This window comes from Netta rufina (assembly GCF_964035555.1).
Source record: "Netta rufina genome assembly, chromosome: 6".
NCBI classification, from domain to species: Eukaryota; Metazoa; Chordata; class Aves; order Anseriformes; family Anatidae; genus Netta; species Netta rufina.
Window position 1 is genome coordinate 37,866,674 of NC_140129.1, and position 16,979 is coordinate 37,883,652.

The following is a 16,979-nucleotide window of genomic DNA, read 5'->3' on the forward strand; positions in this document are numbered from 1 at the left end:
CCTAAATACTGTAATGGTACACATGCTGGGTGGTGTTCACTTGTTCTAGTTACAGCTCAAGCCTGCCAGATTTATTGATGAAATTGAGCACTGAAGATCCGGTATATGAAGACCTATTCGTTTCTGATGTTTAGTTGCAACTCAGACGCTTAAAAGTTTTCATTTTCCACAGCTAGTTGCTAAATCCAGTCTAGTCTTAACTTAAAAAATGCAACGCTGCCCTCTGCTGTACAGCGGTGAGCACACCGAGATGCCTCTGCATAACTTGTGTCCGTGTAACACCCTGCATGCGTTCATGTACTGCTCTGTACTGATGGGACTGGTCAGGCACCTGTAATGGACGAGTCAATTTTTAATTATCAATGGTCGATTCAGCTAATGGTCTGTATTGAAGCCTTTATTTTCACCCGTTTTTCTTTGCTAACATATCAATGATTTTTTATTCATTTTAAATGATCTGTTATTAGCACGGGAAGTATTGCTATCCCCATGACTATTTTGGTTGTTGATCCGCAAGCAATTTGTTTGGTCTCTTTTCTTATAAGCTGTTTTCTCATCCCATTCTTGATCTAAATAGTAATTTCTTTTGCCTGTGTTTTTTCCCCTCTCTACAAGCACGCCTTTCATATAATGATTGAGGTAAGATGCATTGATGTTTGTTCATGGTTATGGAACTTTCTGTGGACTTGTAAGAAGTTGTTTTGGTATCGATTCCGTTCTTCCAATAACGTGGTCCAGAAATTTGTGAGCATGCGGGGTTTAAAAACGCAGCTTTAGCCTTTTCTTAAAGTTGCCTACAATTTCTCAGGCTGTGGTGTTGTGCCTGCAGGGTTTGATGAAGAAATCCTCCGGGCATCGCTGGTTTGTGGCTCTTCAGCTACAGACGAGCTCAGAGCAGCCTGTGTCGCTCCCACCCGTGTGCTGCATCGCAGGGGCAGGGCCCTGCTGGCACAGCACTTGCTGGGGTCTCAGTTTGGGGCCGTGGGAGCAGCACAGGGAGCAGGGGCTGGGGCTGACCTTCCCATGTAGGCAATGGCCCCGAAGGCAGCAGCGTGTCATGCTCAGGTCCCTCCTGTCTGAGAAACGCTCCCTGGAGAGAAAAGCTCTTCTGCTTCTTAAGACTCTTTGTACTGGCCAGGAGTGGTTTTTACATATATTAGATCACTGATTCTTCACGTGAAACTACAAGTAGCTGAACTGTTTATTCAGGAACTGTGGTCATTACCGGTAGACTTTTTACATAAATATTGAAAAAGTTGAAATTTGAGTTGCAGTATGAATGCACGGTTTTTGTTGTCTCTGTGTTGGTCTGATGTTGTTCTCTGATAGCCAGGATGCTTTGTAACTGTAATTTAGAAGAAACCAGAATGCTGCTATGGCAATATTCAGCAATATTCTGGGCATCTTGCACCTGGAAAGAGTTGTCAGAGGCCCTTCTATTCCCACTGCTGTCTTGCTTCAAGTGACTTGATTTCTGTTAGGGAAGGAGTATTCTGGCTACAAGCAACTACCTTGCTTTATATTAATTAGGGGAGTGTGTCATGTATATGCTGTAAAATACAGGGAATTCGTAGGGCAAACAAGAGAAGAATTGTCACTATTAAGAGAACACAAAAAGATGCTGGGCAATTAAAGGTTGAAATTTGGATACGTGTTATGGTCAATTTTAGACTAAATTACAGAATTTACAAAGTCTGACTCCTTTTATTCTTGTCTCAGCTTCACCCATCATCTGATTGAAAATGAACCAAGCCCAAGCTTGAAAGGGAGGAGAATGATCTTTAAAGGGGAACCTGTTGACCATATTAACAACAAAAAAAAAGCTGTAGTATAAATGTAACCAAGGGGAAACAAAGCAAAATTTAAGAAAGAGAACTTGCATGGGCTCTGGAAGCTTTATTTTGGAGTCAGGAAAGAGAAACGTGATTATATATGACCCCATTTGGATAGTCAGTCCCTTTATAGAGGATAAATCATCTGATTCAATTGCCATATGAGAGAAATGGCTGGGGAAGAACTCAAGCACTGATGGGCTGTGGTGGGGCAGTCTGTAGGCAACCTGTCCTGTTTGGCACATCCTTAATGGAAGTGTGGCTTCACAGTGAAGCTCCACAACCATTCTTGAGTCATGGAGGGAAAGATACCATCCTTAAGATACCATTCTTAAACTTTAATCGGTATTTTTTCCTTTTTATAAATAAATTGGCATGTCATCTACAGCTGCCTGCAACTTCCAGCTCTAAAAACGGGAACCAAAAAGTAATTTAACCTTTGAAAACTACAGCGTGGCACAGCACAGCGAGGGGTGCATGATTCTGAGATCACCTTACAGCCTGAACTGATGGTTTTAATGGCCAGAGGCTTTGAGCTGCAGGAAGAAGAAAGCTTTAGTGACCTGTTCTGCATCCTGAGGCCATCGGTTCAGGTGCTGTTGGCTGCTTTTATCTGGCAGAGGATCTGTGCTCACCGTGCCACCTGCCCAGGGTGAGGAGAGAGTCCTGCTTCCCTCCGCCTTCCAGAGCTTTTTCTATTAACGCGGACCTTGCTGCAAGCAGATGCAATTTGCTAAACTATCAGAAAAATAATGTGATTAGAAGGGGGGTGAAAAAGCTTTCTGACAACGTAGCATCGTGCCTTGATTCACCGTGCAGCAAGCAGAGTCAGTCCGAGGGAGGAAGGGCTGGGGAAGGCTGGGCAGCAGGAGAGGGGCTGCATTTGGCCAGCTGGGGCAGGCTGATACACCCCATAATACCTTAGCTCACATTATATCATCCGCCTTGGTGCCACAGAGATGGTTTTCAAAAGCCACGCACAAGTAATGATGCCTGTGGCACGGTAAATATTTCTGTAGAGCAGGTTGAAAACACCGTCAGGGAATGGCTCTGCATAAATCAGCATCGGTAATTTTAGAGCAAATGGCTGTTGGGTTTAGCGAAATTGTTTAGGGAAAAAAAAATAGAAAAAAGTGTAAAACTTTATTTACATTAACAGAAGACAATTATACTTTCCATTTTAAATCAGGATTTGTTTTGATCTCTGCGTGTGGGTGTGTTAACTTCTTCATTGCAAGCAGGAAGTTCTGACTTCACAGAAATGTTTCGACACCCAGAGAAACACGCGGGGAACCGCAGGAGGCTGCTGTGTAATGCAGCGGGGAAAGATTTTGAAATGCCAGGATTTTCTAGGAAAAGTAAAATCCTGGTGTATGAAAAGTATCCCATTGGTCTAGGGTGAGAGTTAGCCGCCCTGTTGTTTTTTTTTCTGGCTGTTTTTTACTCAGGAGTGATGCAGATGCTGTAATCCAGCTGTTTTCATCAGCTCTCTGAGAAGTGTCAGTGGTCTTCTGCTTGATGCTCAAGGAAAAAAAAAAAGACCTAGTATGCTTCAAAACACTGGTAGGCTTTTTGGACAGAGGGTAGAGAAAGGACGGGGTTGTTCAGCCACTAGAGCAAGGTGAGGTTTGGGTTTTCTTCCCAAAGATGCTCTCTTACTGCAGGCAGGTCGCTGGGTTCAAACTCCAACGAGTCGTCTTGCTGCCTGATGTCCAATCCCCAGCTACACAGTGCTCAGGGTTCTTAAAAACACCAGGCTTTTACTACTAAAGATAGTCTTGTGAGTAAATTTGGACATCGTGTTTCTAGTTTTGCATGTCTTTTTTTGCCATTTCCATAAGTAACCATGGCAATTTGAGGACAGCGATCGCCCTGCTGCCTGAAATACTCACAGAGGGCTTGGGCAGGCAGCGCGGGAGCAAGAAGCATCGGTGGTGCTGAGAGCAAGAACCTCATCCTGCATTAGAAGCAACTTCCAGTTCTGAAACTTCACTTTCTCTTTTGTTGTTTATCCACTTTGAACCCAGCCATGTTGCTGTAACAGCTTTATTGAAGCATCTCACCTCTATTCACAGAAGAATCTCATTTTTTTTTGAGGATAGTGTTGCAATCCTCTAATTAAAATTGTATTCCTACAGGTATTAATTCCTGTGGAGTTAGATCACAGTTTCTTTGAATCGATACAAATCTCTTCATCTATGAAGCTGGTTCTTCTTGAAGCACAGATGTATTTTTGCTAAGAAGCAGAGGATGGATATTTGGTCCTGTGCTTTAAGCGCTCCGAGCCTGTAGCGGCCGCAGCAGCGCTCGTCTCCATTCTCCCAGCAGCCAGGTGTGCTTACAGCCACGGCTGTTCAGCAAACGTCTGTAACAGGCACAAAATCTTTATGGCACCAGCTGCAGTGCCCGGACACCTCACTACTGAGCGCTCACTGGTTGTGTTTAAGCAACCACTCCAGGGTTTTCCATTCTCTCTCTTTACAACGGCATTACAGCTGTGACTGGCAGGGGGACAAAACAAAGCCGAAAAGGCAAGCATACGTTTTGGAGGGTTTGAGCAGCATGCTTTGGGTTTTTGCAGTGTGTTCTGCGGTGTGGGTATCACTTAAAGGCAGCACCAGTCTCTCAGTTGTAGGTTCTTGCCTTCATGTGTAAGATAAGACCCGCGGCCCAGCTTCGCCATCCCCACTGTTGAGAATCTCCTTGTTACATTCAGCTGGCGTGTGCTACACAGAATGTGTAAGCGACATAAAATGTAAAACACCAGATAGCCCGTGGTGGCACTTCTTTTTTTTCTGCCAGAAAGGGAAGTTGTTCAAAACCACGTTAACATCTGTGGTCACGGGGATAACTGTGTGGGAGCCCCGTCTCGTGCCATGGGGCTTCCCAGCTGGTTGTGTTACACTTCAAAAACCAGTGCTGGGCTTTTTACTTTCCTAGCCGACCAGTGAAGTGCAAACACTGGGAGATAATGAAGAAGAGCAGGACAGCCTCCAAAGCTCCAGTGGTCATACCGTTGGCCCTGAGGGGCCTTCTGCTGTGGTGCAGCTCCTGGCCCAGCTCACAAGCGTGCAAGGGAGCTTGGTGCAGCTCTCTGCGGCTCCCTGAGCCACCCAGCTCGACCTGGGGTCTTCTGTGTCCCGCTGGGACACCGATAAACACGGGTGGCAGCGTGGGAGCGTGCTTCGAGGCCGGGCTGTTTGCTCATGGCACGTCGTGTGTGAGAAAGAAACAAAAACCCCCTCAGTACCAAAGTGCTTGGTTAAATTCTGTCATTTCGAAAAGCCCCAAGTAGCGCTTGGTCATCTCTCTCTCTCTTACTTTGTGCTGTGCTTTTATACCCGGTTAGATTTTTACTGTAACTGTTGTCATGCTGTCGCTTGCACATAATTCTGAGCATGTTTCACAATCTTTTTTTTTTTTTCCTTCCTGTGGACGAGGGTTGCTGTTTTGTTTCTGGTTTGTTTGGGGGAATTGGTTGCGAGGGGGTGGGTACACGATGCCAAGTCTCGGTTTACGAGCCTTTATTTCTAGTGCTGTCATCACAGATCCCAGGTGTGATGGCTGAGGTAACTAATGGTGTTAACCTGCTTTCAGGACCCCGGCCCACCACCACCGTCACCCCTGATGGGTTTGAAGCCGTTGCAGTTGCTCGAGATCAAAGCTAGGGGAAGGTTTGGCTGCGTGTGGAAAGCTCAACTCCTGAACGAGTATGTTGCAGTCAAAATATTCCCCATTCAGGTAGGCAAAAGTTCTGGTGTCCCGTGTTTATTAAAACATTGTACTGTAAACCGTGTTTTCCAGTCACAATAAGAGGCTTTTATGTTAGAGAATTTTTACTGTGTATGCTACAAACCTCGATATTCCACACAAATTCTCAAATATAGGAAGTATCTTCAGCCAGAGAACGTGCAGGTAGGGTTTTTATCTCAATGAAGATAAAATTTGCTAAGATTTCCTAATCATAAAAATACTTATTTGACACGAATAGTCTGAAGCACGTAAATACTGTTTGCAGCTCTCCATTTGAGAAGAATCTGTTGATGTTTTTCAACTTAAAATGTACTTGGACTGAATGTAAGCTGATAAATCGGTGCCCTGAAATGCAAACCTGACGTAAGGTGCTAGTTCCAGTTAAACATGCCTCAATTGAAGGTAACAATGCTGATTTCCCAGCATACAGCTCTGAAAGCCGTATTTCAGAATAGATTGTGCTCTTAATTTTAGAATCCAGAATGATGAATACAGTGATACTAGGATTAAAAGCAGCCAATGCTAGTTGAGGTGGAGAAATGTACTTTTGCTTTCCGGTGGTTAACGAAGTGTTAAATTGTTGAAGAAACACATCTGTGGGTTCCTTGCCTTCTAGGAGAAATAGCACATATATATATGATGGTTTAAGTCATCAGTACAACATACATTAAAACTGAGACTTTTATCTTGCTGTTTTTAACAAAGGAAGACGTGTTTCTAATTCTTAGCGGGTCTGTTTTGTTTTTTTAAGGTAGAACCAATCTCAAAACAAAAGCATTGCAGTGATTTCCAGTATATAGACTCTATTCCTGGCTGCAGCTGTCTGTGTTTCCATGGTTCAAACCTCTGATAGTTGGTGGTGTTTTCAGATAATACAACATATTTAATTTTTCAGACACTTCTCCAGGAAGTGTGAATGTGTAATATACTTATTTTAGGTCAGTATTTTGTAGCACAAATACTGCTACTAATCTAAACATTCATAATTTTAAAATAATCAGTCTCATAACATTACTAGCATATACCATGCTTTCTTTATTTTTGGTAATAAATCCTGATTTGACCAAAAATTAATTTTTAATCGTATTGACAGACCATTTAGCAATGCACAATGAATTACAGGAGGAAATGTCTGACAGAGAAAGTACCTCTTATTATGCTTATTATCATGGTATTAACTTGGCCTGTTGTGTTTTTGTTGTTGTTTTTCTTTAAAGGACAAACAGTCTTGGCAGAACGAATATGAAATTTACAGTTTACCTGGAATGAAGCATGACAATATTCTACAGTTCATCGGTGCAGAGAAACGAGGCACTAGCATTGATGTCGATCTCTGGTTAATTACAGCATTTCACGAAAAGGTATGGGTAACTCTCAAAGTAGCATCTTTTTTTTTTTTTAATCATCATTATGATGGAAGAAGAGTAGATTTAGAAATTTGTTGCCAATGTGAATTTTAGACAGTTAAGAAATAAATCTTAATAGAGAAGTTTTACAAAACAAATGAAAAGATTTTTTTCTACCTGTTGCTTCTTAGAGTATGTATATTTTGGCATGTCCCTATTCTAAATCTGCCTGGATTAAACAATCTCCATTTCACAAAGGTTGTGGTGCTATGTTTCAATTCTGGCATTTTTGTCCCATTTATACCTATTCTTTAATCACTTAGATTAAAACAATCCAAATATTTACATTTTTTTTTTGACAGATCTTCACAGTCAAGTAGATAATAGCAAACAAATTTGCCTTTCTGAAAAGATAGTGCCAATTTTTGAGGGCTTTAAGCTTGTTAGAAAGATAGTATCTGAGATGACTCTGGAAAGCAGGAATTTTTAAAATGTAATTGCTACGTTTTAACAGCACTGCGTTCATTATTCCCTTTTCTCTTGGCTGAAGTAACATGATGTGGTGACATGTCGAACTGGAGCATCTCTAAATCCATGAGAATGTATCCATGGAGTGGGGTATAGAAGGGAGTTTGAGACAAGTGCTTCATGTTGGCTAGGTTTTGCTTCACGTTGTCTCTCTATTCAAAGTATTTCACTCTGAAACTGCTGCAGAGCTGGGACTTACTGTCATTAGTATGGTAGGGAATAAAGCCTATCAATTAAAGGTCTCAGAACGAGCATACCCAATTCAGCAGGATTCTTGCAGGTGAATCTAACCTGCAGTTTCCTGTGCCTGGAAGGTTACAAATCACGCTGGTTAAAGCAGGGTTGTCTTTATAAAGAACTTAAACATCTGTAAGCCCAGCATCCCTTTCTGACATCACCAGTTAATGCAGTTCATTGGCATGTGTGCTGCTGGCCTTGAGTTAATTATGCTGCTGGGTTATCGAGGTGACATTAGGCGCATCTTGATTCTGCTCATGGGCAGAGGTGAAGCAAAGGTTAATTTTTTGTTGTTGTTTAAGCCAGCAGTAGATTGTTTATGCAGTTGTATAATTACAGAGTCTATCAGAAAGCAGAGAAAGGCAGAAGAGCATATCGTGTTCTTTTAGGATGGAGGCTATCTAAAGTTTTCCTTATGGTTAGATGAAAGAGAAATCTATCTTACAATTGTTTTTCTTTCTTGCTGCGCAGGGTTCGTTAACCGACTTTCTCAAGGCTAATGTGGTTTCCTGGAATGAGCTGTGTCACATTGCTCAGACCATGGCTAGAGGCTTGGCTTATCTTCACGAGGATATACCAGGGCTGAAAGATGGACATAAGCCTGCCATCTCACATAGGTACAGTATGTGGGCGATACTTCCAGACCATCGTTAATATTTAACTATGAATGAAATATTGATAGATACAAAGTGGTCAAAAAACTACTCTGTGGTATCTTCTTTCTATAGTTATCAAGAGCCTAATAAGAAAAATGTGCTCAGCCTGAGCAAAAAGCTAGCTGCTGTTCTATAGAATGCAGTTTGGTTGGTGACTGTGGTTAATGAAACCTTTTTACCCAGTTAATTATATAAGTACCCTATGAGGTATATAAGATAATTGATATTATAGCTATTGGAAACATCTCCAACACTTATTTGTATAACTTTAAGTAATACTGAATGCCTTCACACAGAAACTTACTGGAAGTGATGTCTTTGTATGATATCTTTCTTTGTTGTCAAACTTTACGTGGTATTTCACCTTTTACATTTACAATTCTTTTCTTTAACTCGAAAGGGACATCAAAAGCAAGAATGTGCTGCTGAAAAATAACCTTACAGCTTGTATCGCTGATTTCGGTCTAGCTTTAAAGTTTGAGGCTGGAAAGTCTGCAGGGGATACACATGGACAGGTAAAGACCAACTTACTTGTGTACAGGGTAAAGTGTTAACTGCATGTGAAGGGGAATTGGTACTGTGTGTTCTTCATCCAAAGGATACTGTATCATCAACCCTAGCTTTTGACCTTTAAGAAAGATGGAAATTCTAGCTTTCTTCTCACAGAGCCAATTAATATTAATCAATTTGTTTAATAATTACAGGTAAGTCTTTCCTCTGCTGGCCACCTATCTCACTACGTGGCCCCCTCTAGTGGTTTCACACCCAAGAGCTGCAGCACACCGCGCTCTCATTCCCTCCCTGAGGTGGCAAATGGGGAGAAATGGGCAGTGGGGGCTGTGGTTCCTTACTGGAGAACTCAGACAACACAGAGCTCTTGCTGCTTTTTATTCCTTGTTCTGAGCTCCTCCTCAGAGTGCTGATGCTGGCAGCCGGTTTGTAACTTTCTGACCTAGCAGTGCAACATTCATTTTCCTGAAAGGAAAACAATACTAATTCAGTGCTTGCCATGGAACAGGGAACTGTTTTAGTATCATGTACTTTTTAAATAACAAGCTTGAGCCTAGAGCATTATGGTTCCTGGAAAACTAAATATATTTAGTTTTAGGCAGAATTTCAGCTTCTGGTTGAAGGACAAAAATAAAATCCGTATGTTAGGATTATAAAACCTCAATTACACTGTTTAAGAGAAACATGGCTATTACTGTGAAGGTTTAAATAGTGGAGTAGAGCTTGTTCGGACATCGTGTAAGCTCTGATCTGTTCAGATTACATAACGCATCGTTAATTGTGGTCAGAACGAATGGGCAGCCCCAAAGTCTTCATTTGATGTCTAGTTTTGTGCAAGTGATTTCAAATAACCTTCTAAGTATAAATCACACTTCAGTAACTGGCTTTTCTTTGGTATTCTGTTACTTTGTCATGGGGAGAAACAGAAGCAGGTTCCATGTCTTTGTGAAACTGTAATAATTCTTTTGACATGAAAAAATAAGAACAGTGGCCTTCTTGTAACATGGAAGAATATAAGGAACAGTAGTGATGAATACATCAAATTGCTCACAGAAATGTCTTATTTTAAAACAATACAGATCTTCCTCTTTCATAAGTATCCTTTCTAGGACCTAGTCCAAAAATTCTGTTTCTAATTCTTCTTACCTTCTATTACACAGCAGTACAAGATGCTTCCAAGATGTAGTCCCAAGCAAAGATAACAAAGCTGGGTTTTAATCTTTGGCAAAAACCAGCACTGCCCTACAGTACGGGTACAGTCAGCTAGGTAGAACGATAATTGTGGTCATGTTGATTCTTAGCATACAATTTTTTTATGTTTGGATCTTTCCAGGTTGGCACACGAAGGTATATGGCTCCCGAGGTACTAGAAGGTGCTATCAACTTCCAAAGGGATGCATTTCTGAGGATAGATATGTACGCCATGGGACTGGTCCTCTGGGAGCTGGCGTCGCGCTGTACTGCCTCAGATGGTGAGCAAAATACCCGATCTATGCTTGACTAAATTTGTGAGAGTGTATTTAAAGCAAGAAGTTGTAAGGTGGATTATGTGTATGTAATAAGACTCACAAGGATGGTAGTCTTGTGAGCAAATGAACAAGCCACCAGCACCACGCAGTCACATCATAGTTGAATCTCTGGAGTGTTTGGCGCCCCAGGTAAGGATTTTCTGATACACGACTCTGCTGCACATTTTCTCCTGGTCATGGTAAGGAAGAGAGGATTCCTGTGGAACTCCTAACTCAGTGTGTTCGATTGCTTCTGAGTTCAGCACCACCCAATTTATGGTTTCTTTTCATAAACAGAAGTCAGGATTAGATCAGCCTTCCTAACAAAATGGCTCTGCCAGCACCTGTGTGCTGTTCAAGTGTGAATAGCATTCCTGAATTTTGTAAATAGAGAAATTGTAGATTGTCCAGAATAAGTCGTCCTTAATCAAGGACAAGACAAGAGACCAGTTTCAAATGTTTGGGAGAAAGTTTTTGGTACAGTCTTTAATTCAGCTAAGTAAATGTGGTGGTTTTGGGGCTGATGATACTACTTGCCACAAAGCTTTCCTAGACCAATGCAGCTGAAAGACGTTGATTTAAGAAGCCGAGATGTATTGGAGATGAGCACATTGCCACACGCTGCTCTCCTGCTCCAAACATTCCTCATGGAGCAGAAGCCACCAGGGAGGCTTTACCCTTCAAAAATGTTAAGCTGTTTACTAACAGGATCAGCGCGCTCTTGCACAAATTTCTGAGGCAGACTCGCGTTCCCTATTGATTTTTCATGCCTTGCTGTACTGTAAAATATATTTACCTAAATCATACCAAAGTATGTTGTAGGTCTTGTTGGCAAGCATGGTTATTCCAGAAGTAAGGGGGACAGCAAAAGGGGCAGCAGCTCTCCTGCATCGCAGCTCTGTGCAGCTCTCCAGCCACAGCTGCCCGTTTTGTCTCTGCAAACAGAGTTTTTCAGCAGGTACCTCGTGTCTCACCGAGCCTCAGCAGGTCCGTGTGTACCCTACTGCACAGTTGTCCTGTCTTCTTTCTTTTTCCCGTGTACACACCCGTCTTCAGGCTTCTGTCTGGGAGTACAACCTACACGCTACAGCAGCACCTTACCTGTAGCTGCCTGATCTGGTGTTCAGCCCTGAGCTTGCCCCTCTGACTCTGTGATGGGCAGTACCTGCTGCTTGGCCTTCAGCACGGGTACTTCTGTTCCAGGCTGTCTGGGTTGGAGGAAGGATGTAACACGGGCTGCAGGTTTCTGGCCTGTAGAGGGAAGGCTGCCACATTCAGGAGAGCAGAAGTTTGTAGCTGCTTAATTAAAGCCTGAGTCACTGCGTGCTGCTAACCTGTCGCAGGATGAGCTTTTAATGGCAGCAGAAAGTAAACTACGCTGTAAGCTTTTGATTTTGGGCCACGATTCGAAGATCCCAGTCTTTTTTCCTTTAAGCAGAACTTGTGCTTCAGCCTCTTTTTTTTTCTCTGTAGGCCCAGTGGATGAGTACATGTTGCCATTTGAAGAAGAAATTGGCCAGCATCCCTCCCTTGAAGACATGCAGGAAGTTGTAGTTCATAAAAAGAAGAGACCTGTTTTAAGAGAGTGCTGGCAAAAACATTCTGTAAGTAGTTACGCAGCCCAGTTCTTCAAAAGTTCTGTCATGATCTGAATTTCAGATTTTGTTAATCCTCTGTTGTGTTCATGTTGCTGCCTTTTAGGAAGAATTTAACTGTAGTAAGAATTAAATGGGCCATGAACTAGTGTTGTTCCATTGTAAAATGTTCTGTCATCCTGAGTGATCTGAGAGTACGTTTTTGGTTAAAGAAGTGATCCTTGAGCTTTATTTCTAAAACTAAAATGCGTATGTTACAAATGTGCTTAAGAAATACTGCTCTGGATTTACTCAAGGAGAGCTATGAACTGAACGTAGTAACATGGGGTAAGCAGTGTCATACAGGACATTTGGGGGATCTTTTAGGGAAGATGAGTTGCTTGTCTGATTGGCTTTATGGATGGAGACTTGCACTGAGAGCACTGCATGTTCTAGCACCGTTGGTTTTATTGGTTTGGTTTGTTTTCCGAAAAATGAGTTAGTGGAAACAATAGATGACACTGCAAGAAAAACGAGTGCCACCCTCTGCTCCTTGGGGTGAGCAGATTGCTGTTAGCTCAGTTACCTGGAGAGGAGTTAGCTGCTGTCAGATAAAAATCCCCTTCTGTACTCCTTGATTTTCAGTGAGGTTCCATTTAGTCAGTGAAGAGCTCACCCTCTCAGAGTGAGATCTTTAAAATATCACTGACTTGACTAGCAGACTGCAGCACCATGTAGAAAAAAGCACCTGCTTGCTGTTGCACACGTTGCTGAAATGGTAAAAAAATAAAAATAAAAATAAAATAAACAAGGCGTGAGGTCCCCTGCCTTGCCAGGTTCCAGAACAACCACGGCCCAACCTCCCACCTAGCACAGGGGCTGCAATGGGGCAGCTACACCTCAAAACACGGCCTGCTAACGGGAATTGCTGGGCGACCCCGCCTGCCTAAAAGCTGCTGCTAACTCTGCACGCCGTGACTCTTCCTTCACCCTTGGGCTTGTGTGTTTGCTGCAGGGCATGGCGATGCTTTGTGAGACCATCGAGGAGTGCTGGGATCACGACGCAGAAGCCAGGCTGTCAGCGGGATGCGTAGAAGAACGGATTATCCAGATGCAAAAACTAACTAACATTATAACGACAGAGGACATTGTGACGGTGGTCACGATGGTGACAAACGTTGACTTTCCTCCCAAAGAATCCAGTCTATGATAGTTGCACTGGTCACGTCACTGACCAACAGGACTCTTCACTGGAGCTGCTAAAGCTGATGGGACTGCTCACGTCGTTACTGTTTTCTGTGTGAACCGACCGCTACGTCTCTCTGGAACATCATCCAGAGGTGTTTTTCCTTTATTTCCCCCTTCCTCCTCCCAAACAGGAATCCGTGAGACTTTTTGCATTCCCTGCTTACACCTGAAGGACGCGGGACTGAGGAATGAGAACACGCTGTTAAGGAACTTAAATGAAGAATATGGACCTGTACTGGCTAATCACGTGTTTTAAAAACTGACATCAGATTTCTTAATACCTGTCGGAAGAGACTAATTCCTTAAATGAACTACTGTTATTTTTTTTAAATCAAACATTTCATTTCAGATTTAAAAAAGGGTAACTTGTTTTTATTGCATTTGCTGTTGTTTATAAAAATGACTATTGTAATGCCAATATGACACAGCTTGTGAATGTTTAGTGTGCTGCTGTTCAGTGTACATAAACAAAAGTAATCAAGTGGGATATAGCAAAGAGGCTTCCAAGTATTACTTAACCTCCCTCAACAAGGTATACCTCAGTTCCACCTCTGCTAAATTATGAGATTGACAACACTAACAAAATTTGAATAATAAATTGATCCATGTTTTGTAAATGATGTATTTCAAATTCACTGTGTTATTTAAAAAGGGTAAGCTATGCTTCATGCCAACAGTAAATGGCCATTCCTAAAGCAGTGTTTTTAGCCTTTTCTTGTACTAGCTTGTTGTGTATAAAAAAAAAAAGTGCTGTTTATTGAAACAAAATTTTCCTTCTTGTTTTAGTTTAAAGCTTTTCTCTTACCTCCATTTCCCAGAGTATCTCATACATTTATTTAATGGAATACTATTTAGGTTTGCTGTGTCTGAGGAATATTTGAAAACTTAAGCATGACTTTTTTAATTTTCTGTGAGCTAGGACACTGGAAAGCTCTGAATTCTTTCTTTTTTTTAAAGTCTTTTTCCTATTTATGTTTGTGACGAGGTCTGCCTAGTGTGTTTTCTGTTTCACTAAACAGTATGCAGTGGGTTCTGTATCACTGTTTCAGGATCACCTCAGGAAGCTCAGTTACCCCAAATTCTTAACTCTCTGCAACTTCACTCTACTTAATGCTCGGTGCCATCTGATCCAACGTACTTCATGTCTGTGATATGCAGATTTATCCCAGAATCGTACTAAAAAATTGGAGCCAGAGTTGTCTGATTACAAATGCTTAAAAATTTCAGGGATAATTTAGTCACACGTAAAATATGCAATGACAAGTAAGAGGTAACGAATACTGATCTTCGTACCACAGACTCATTAAAAAAATAAGGAAAAACATTGAAATTGCTTTCACAATGTTATCTTTGAGTTTAGGAAGTCATGCCTTATATTTAAGTTCCAAATTGACTGGTAGATAGGTGCCAAAGTGCTTCTCAGAAGTACTGTTTCACTACATTTATTTGATCTTTTTACACTAATTTCCAAGTAAAATAAATTTTAGAGACCTCTAGAGGACAGAACCACCACTGGTTAGTGTATGCTGCGTGCTTTTATCCTCATGTTTTGTTTGGTTTTGCACCATGCAGTCAGGGGCTTTTGAATGAAGCTCTGGATGTTGTAAGAGCTTGCTGTGAAGGTTGTCTTGAGAAGCTGCTCCTGCAGCCACAGGATGCTGTTTTACATGTGCATGAATTTAATCTCTGGGAACAGTAAGAGATGTTACAGATAAAACAAGACCCAGGTCAGCATGCTCGTAGTAGGGAGGGAAGGAAAGGTGGTGCAGTGGTGCTCCTGTAACATCCACCCCATGCCCTGTCTTGGTGTTTGTCATGTTCATGCCTAAGGCCTCACAGAGCCAGAGGAACCCTGCTCTGAAGGGTGACCGGCGCTGTAGGTACAACTCAGTGTTGTTCTGCTTGGGTATAAAAAGAAAAAAAGTAGCTATGGCCACTTCTTTAACTGACATCTTCATTCTGCTTCCATTTTGAAGCCAGGGATGCTATTTTACACACGCAGCGGGGCACAATCGTAGCTGCTGAGTTCTGAACAGAGCAGGCTCCAGTCCCACCTTACTGAAGGCCTCTGTGCTCCCATGGAGCTGTAACCCCAGTGCTGACAAAGGTGGAATAAATGCAGCTGATTTAATAAGCTGTTTACTCAAGATCTGATGCAAAATGTGGTCCTGTGTAAAATGGGCAGCACCTCACTCTCATCCTGTGAAGTTCAGCTACTGCAGGCTCTGGCAGCAAGGCACTGGTGGTACCCAAAATCCACGGGGCAGTGCAGGGTGCAGGGTGCTGGAGGAAACAGCTGGCTGAGCCAGCAGCAGTTCAAACCATGCAGGGATCGCTGAGGGTTTAGCGCTGTACTACACCACATTTCCTGATTTTTTGTCCAAGAGCATAACAAAAAGGAAGGATGGTCATAGTATAAGTGCTAGGTAATTGGTTAAAAAAAAAAAAAACAAACAACCTCCATCCCCTGTGCTGGTCTAGTACCGCTGCTCTCACAGCACATTTGGCTTTGCTTCCAGAGCATCAGGCATGCACATAGGGAAAGAGCCTGAGCCAGTGTTTTACAAGTATAAACAAAAGCAGGATTGGGTGAGACTGCTGCTAGTGGAACTATTTGGCATTATTTACCAGCAGCCAGTGACCAGCATCCCTTACGGTCCCCAGCAGTGCAGCCAGTGGCTGTGAGCTCCATGGGGGCACCCTGTGCACTGCCTCAGGAGGAACACGCAGCCCCTGGGCCCCATTTTCAGCTGAGGGCTGCTGCAGTGCCTCTGCTGTGTGGCTGTGTGGGCCCCAGGGCTGACAACAGAGCCAGGGCTCAGCCTCCCCAGAAGTTGAAGCCCCCCGCCTCTTTCCCTGTTGTGTTGTTGCTGGGCAAGGAGTTTTTCCATCACCCGCTGCATGGCTTTGTACTCACTGCTATGTGCCCGCAGCGTCTCAGAGCAGAGCCTGTGCCTCGTAGTTGGAGTTGTGGTGGGCTGAAACTACACCTTAGGATGGAAAGTCACCGCCTTGGACCTGCTCGTTGAGAGGGGTAAAAGTCAGCCTAGGTTCAAGTACCAACTTTTGGTGTGCTACCTAAAGCTTAATCAGAGGGTAATAAGACATTTCCTGGTCATATTAGCATTTGACAGAATCCCTAGATTACCAGTTCGCTCTTTTTTCCAGCTTCTCTTTTAAAACTCTTTTAATGTTTACTTTTATTAGGAACACTTGGTACAAAAAGCAGAAAGCTGTAACATAGGCTCATGGGCAAAACAATTCAAGTAGCATCCTTGATGGAACATCATTTACCTCAGATACTCAACCAGCAGTACTTTTTTTTTTTTTTTTTTTTTTAAACTTTTAAATGCAGTTTCAGTCCATATACTATTCGTTACCTCTCAAGATTTTGGTAAGCAATTATTTTAACTTTACTCTTTGTATTTGTCAGTGTTTTGGGCACAGGTTGTTGTACTACTGTCAAAACATACTTGCTGTTTTCCTGCAAGTACTAAAAACAAACCAACCCCTCCCCCCCTCCCCTCAATAAAGTGATTGTTAAATATTGTACAAATAAAAATGTATGCTCTTTCTCCCCCGACTTCCCCAAAAAGTTAAAATAAAAAAAATGTGACTACTACAACTTGCACATGCCTTTCTTCAGGTTGTAACGCTTTGGGAGGAGAGACACCTACCTCTTTCTACATACGTGGTAATTTTTAAGCGATGTGGCAAGTTTCCTGGAAAAAAATTAAAAAATAAAAAAAAAAAAAGAAAAATGGTGCAGTTGAAATGCAGGCAGTGA

The 16,979-nt window shown here is 42.4% G+C and overlaps 1 protein-coding gene across 1 annotated transcript in view; it reads left to right on the forward strand.

Annotated features, from left to right (window-relative positions):
- Window positions 1-16,915, forward strand: part of ACVR2A (activin A receptor type 2A) — a 57,327-nt gene extending 40,412 nt beyond the window's left edge. The window contains exons 5-11 of the mRNA XM_084288915.1: window positions 5,430-5,573; window positions 6,803-6,946; window positions 8,168-8,313; window positions 8,753-8,867; window positions 10,196-10,334; window positions 11,844-11,974; window positions 12,960-16,915. Of these exons, the coding sequence (XP_084145041.1) occupies window positions 5,430-5,573; window positions 6,803-6,946; window positions 8,168-8,313; window positions 8,753-8,867; window positions 10,196-10,334; window positions 11,844-11,974; window positions 12,960-13,154 (1,014 nt within the window). The 3' untranslated portion in view covers window positions 13,155-16,915. The remainder of the gene's footprint in view (window positions 1-5,429; window positions 5,574-6,802; window positions 6,947-8,167; window positions 8,314-8,752; window positions 8,868-10,195; window positions 10,335-11,843; window positions 11,975-12,959) is intronic.
- The last annotated feature ends 64 nt before the right edge of the window (window positions 16,916-16,979 follow it).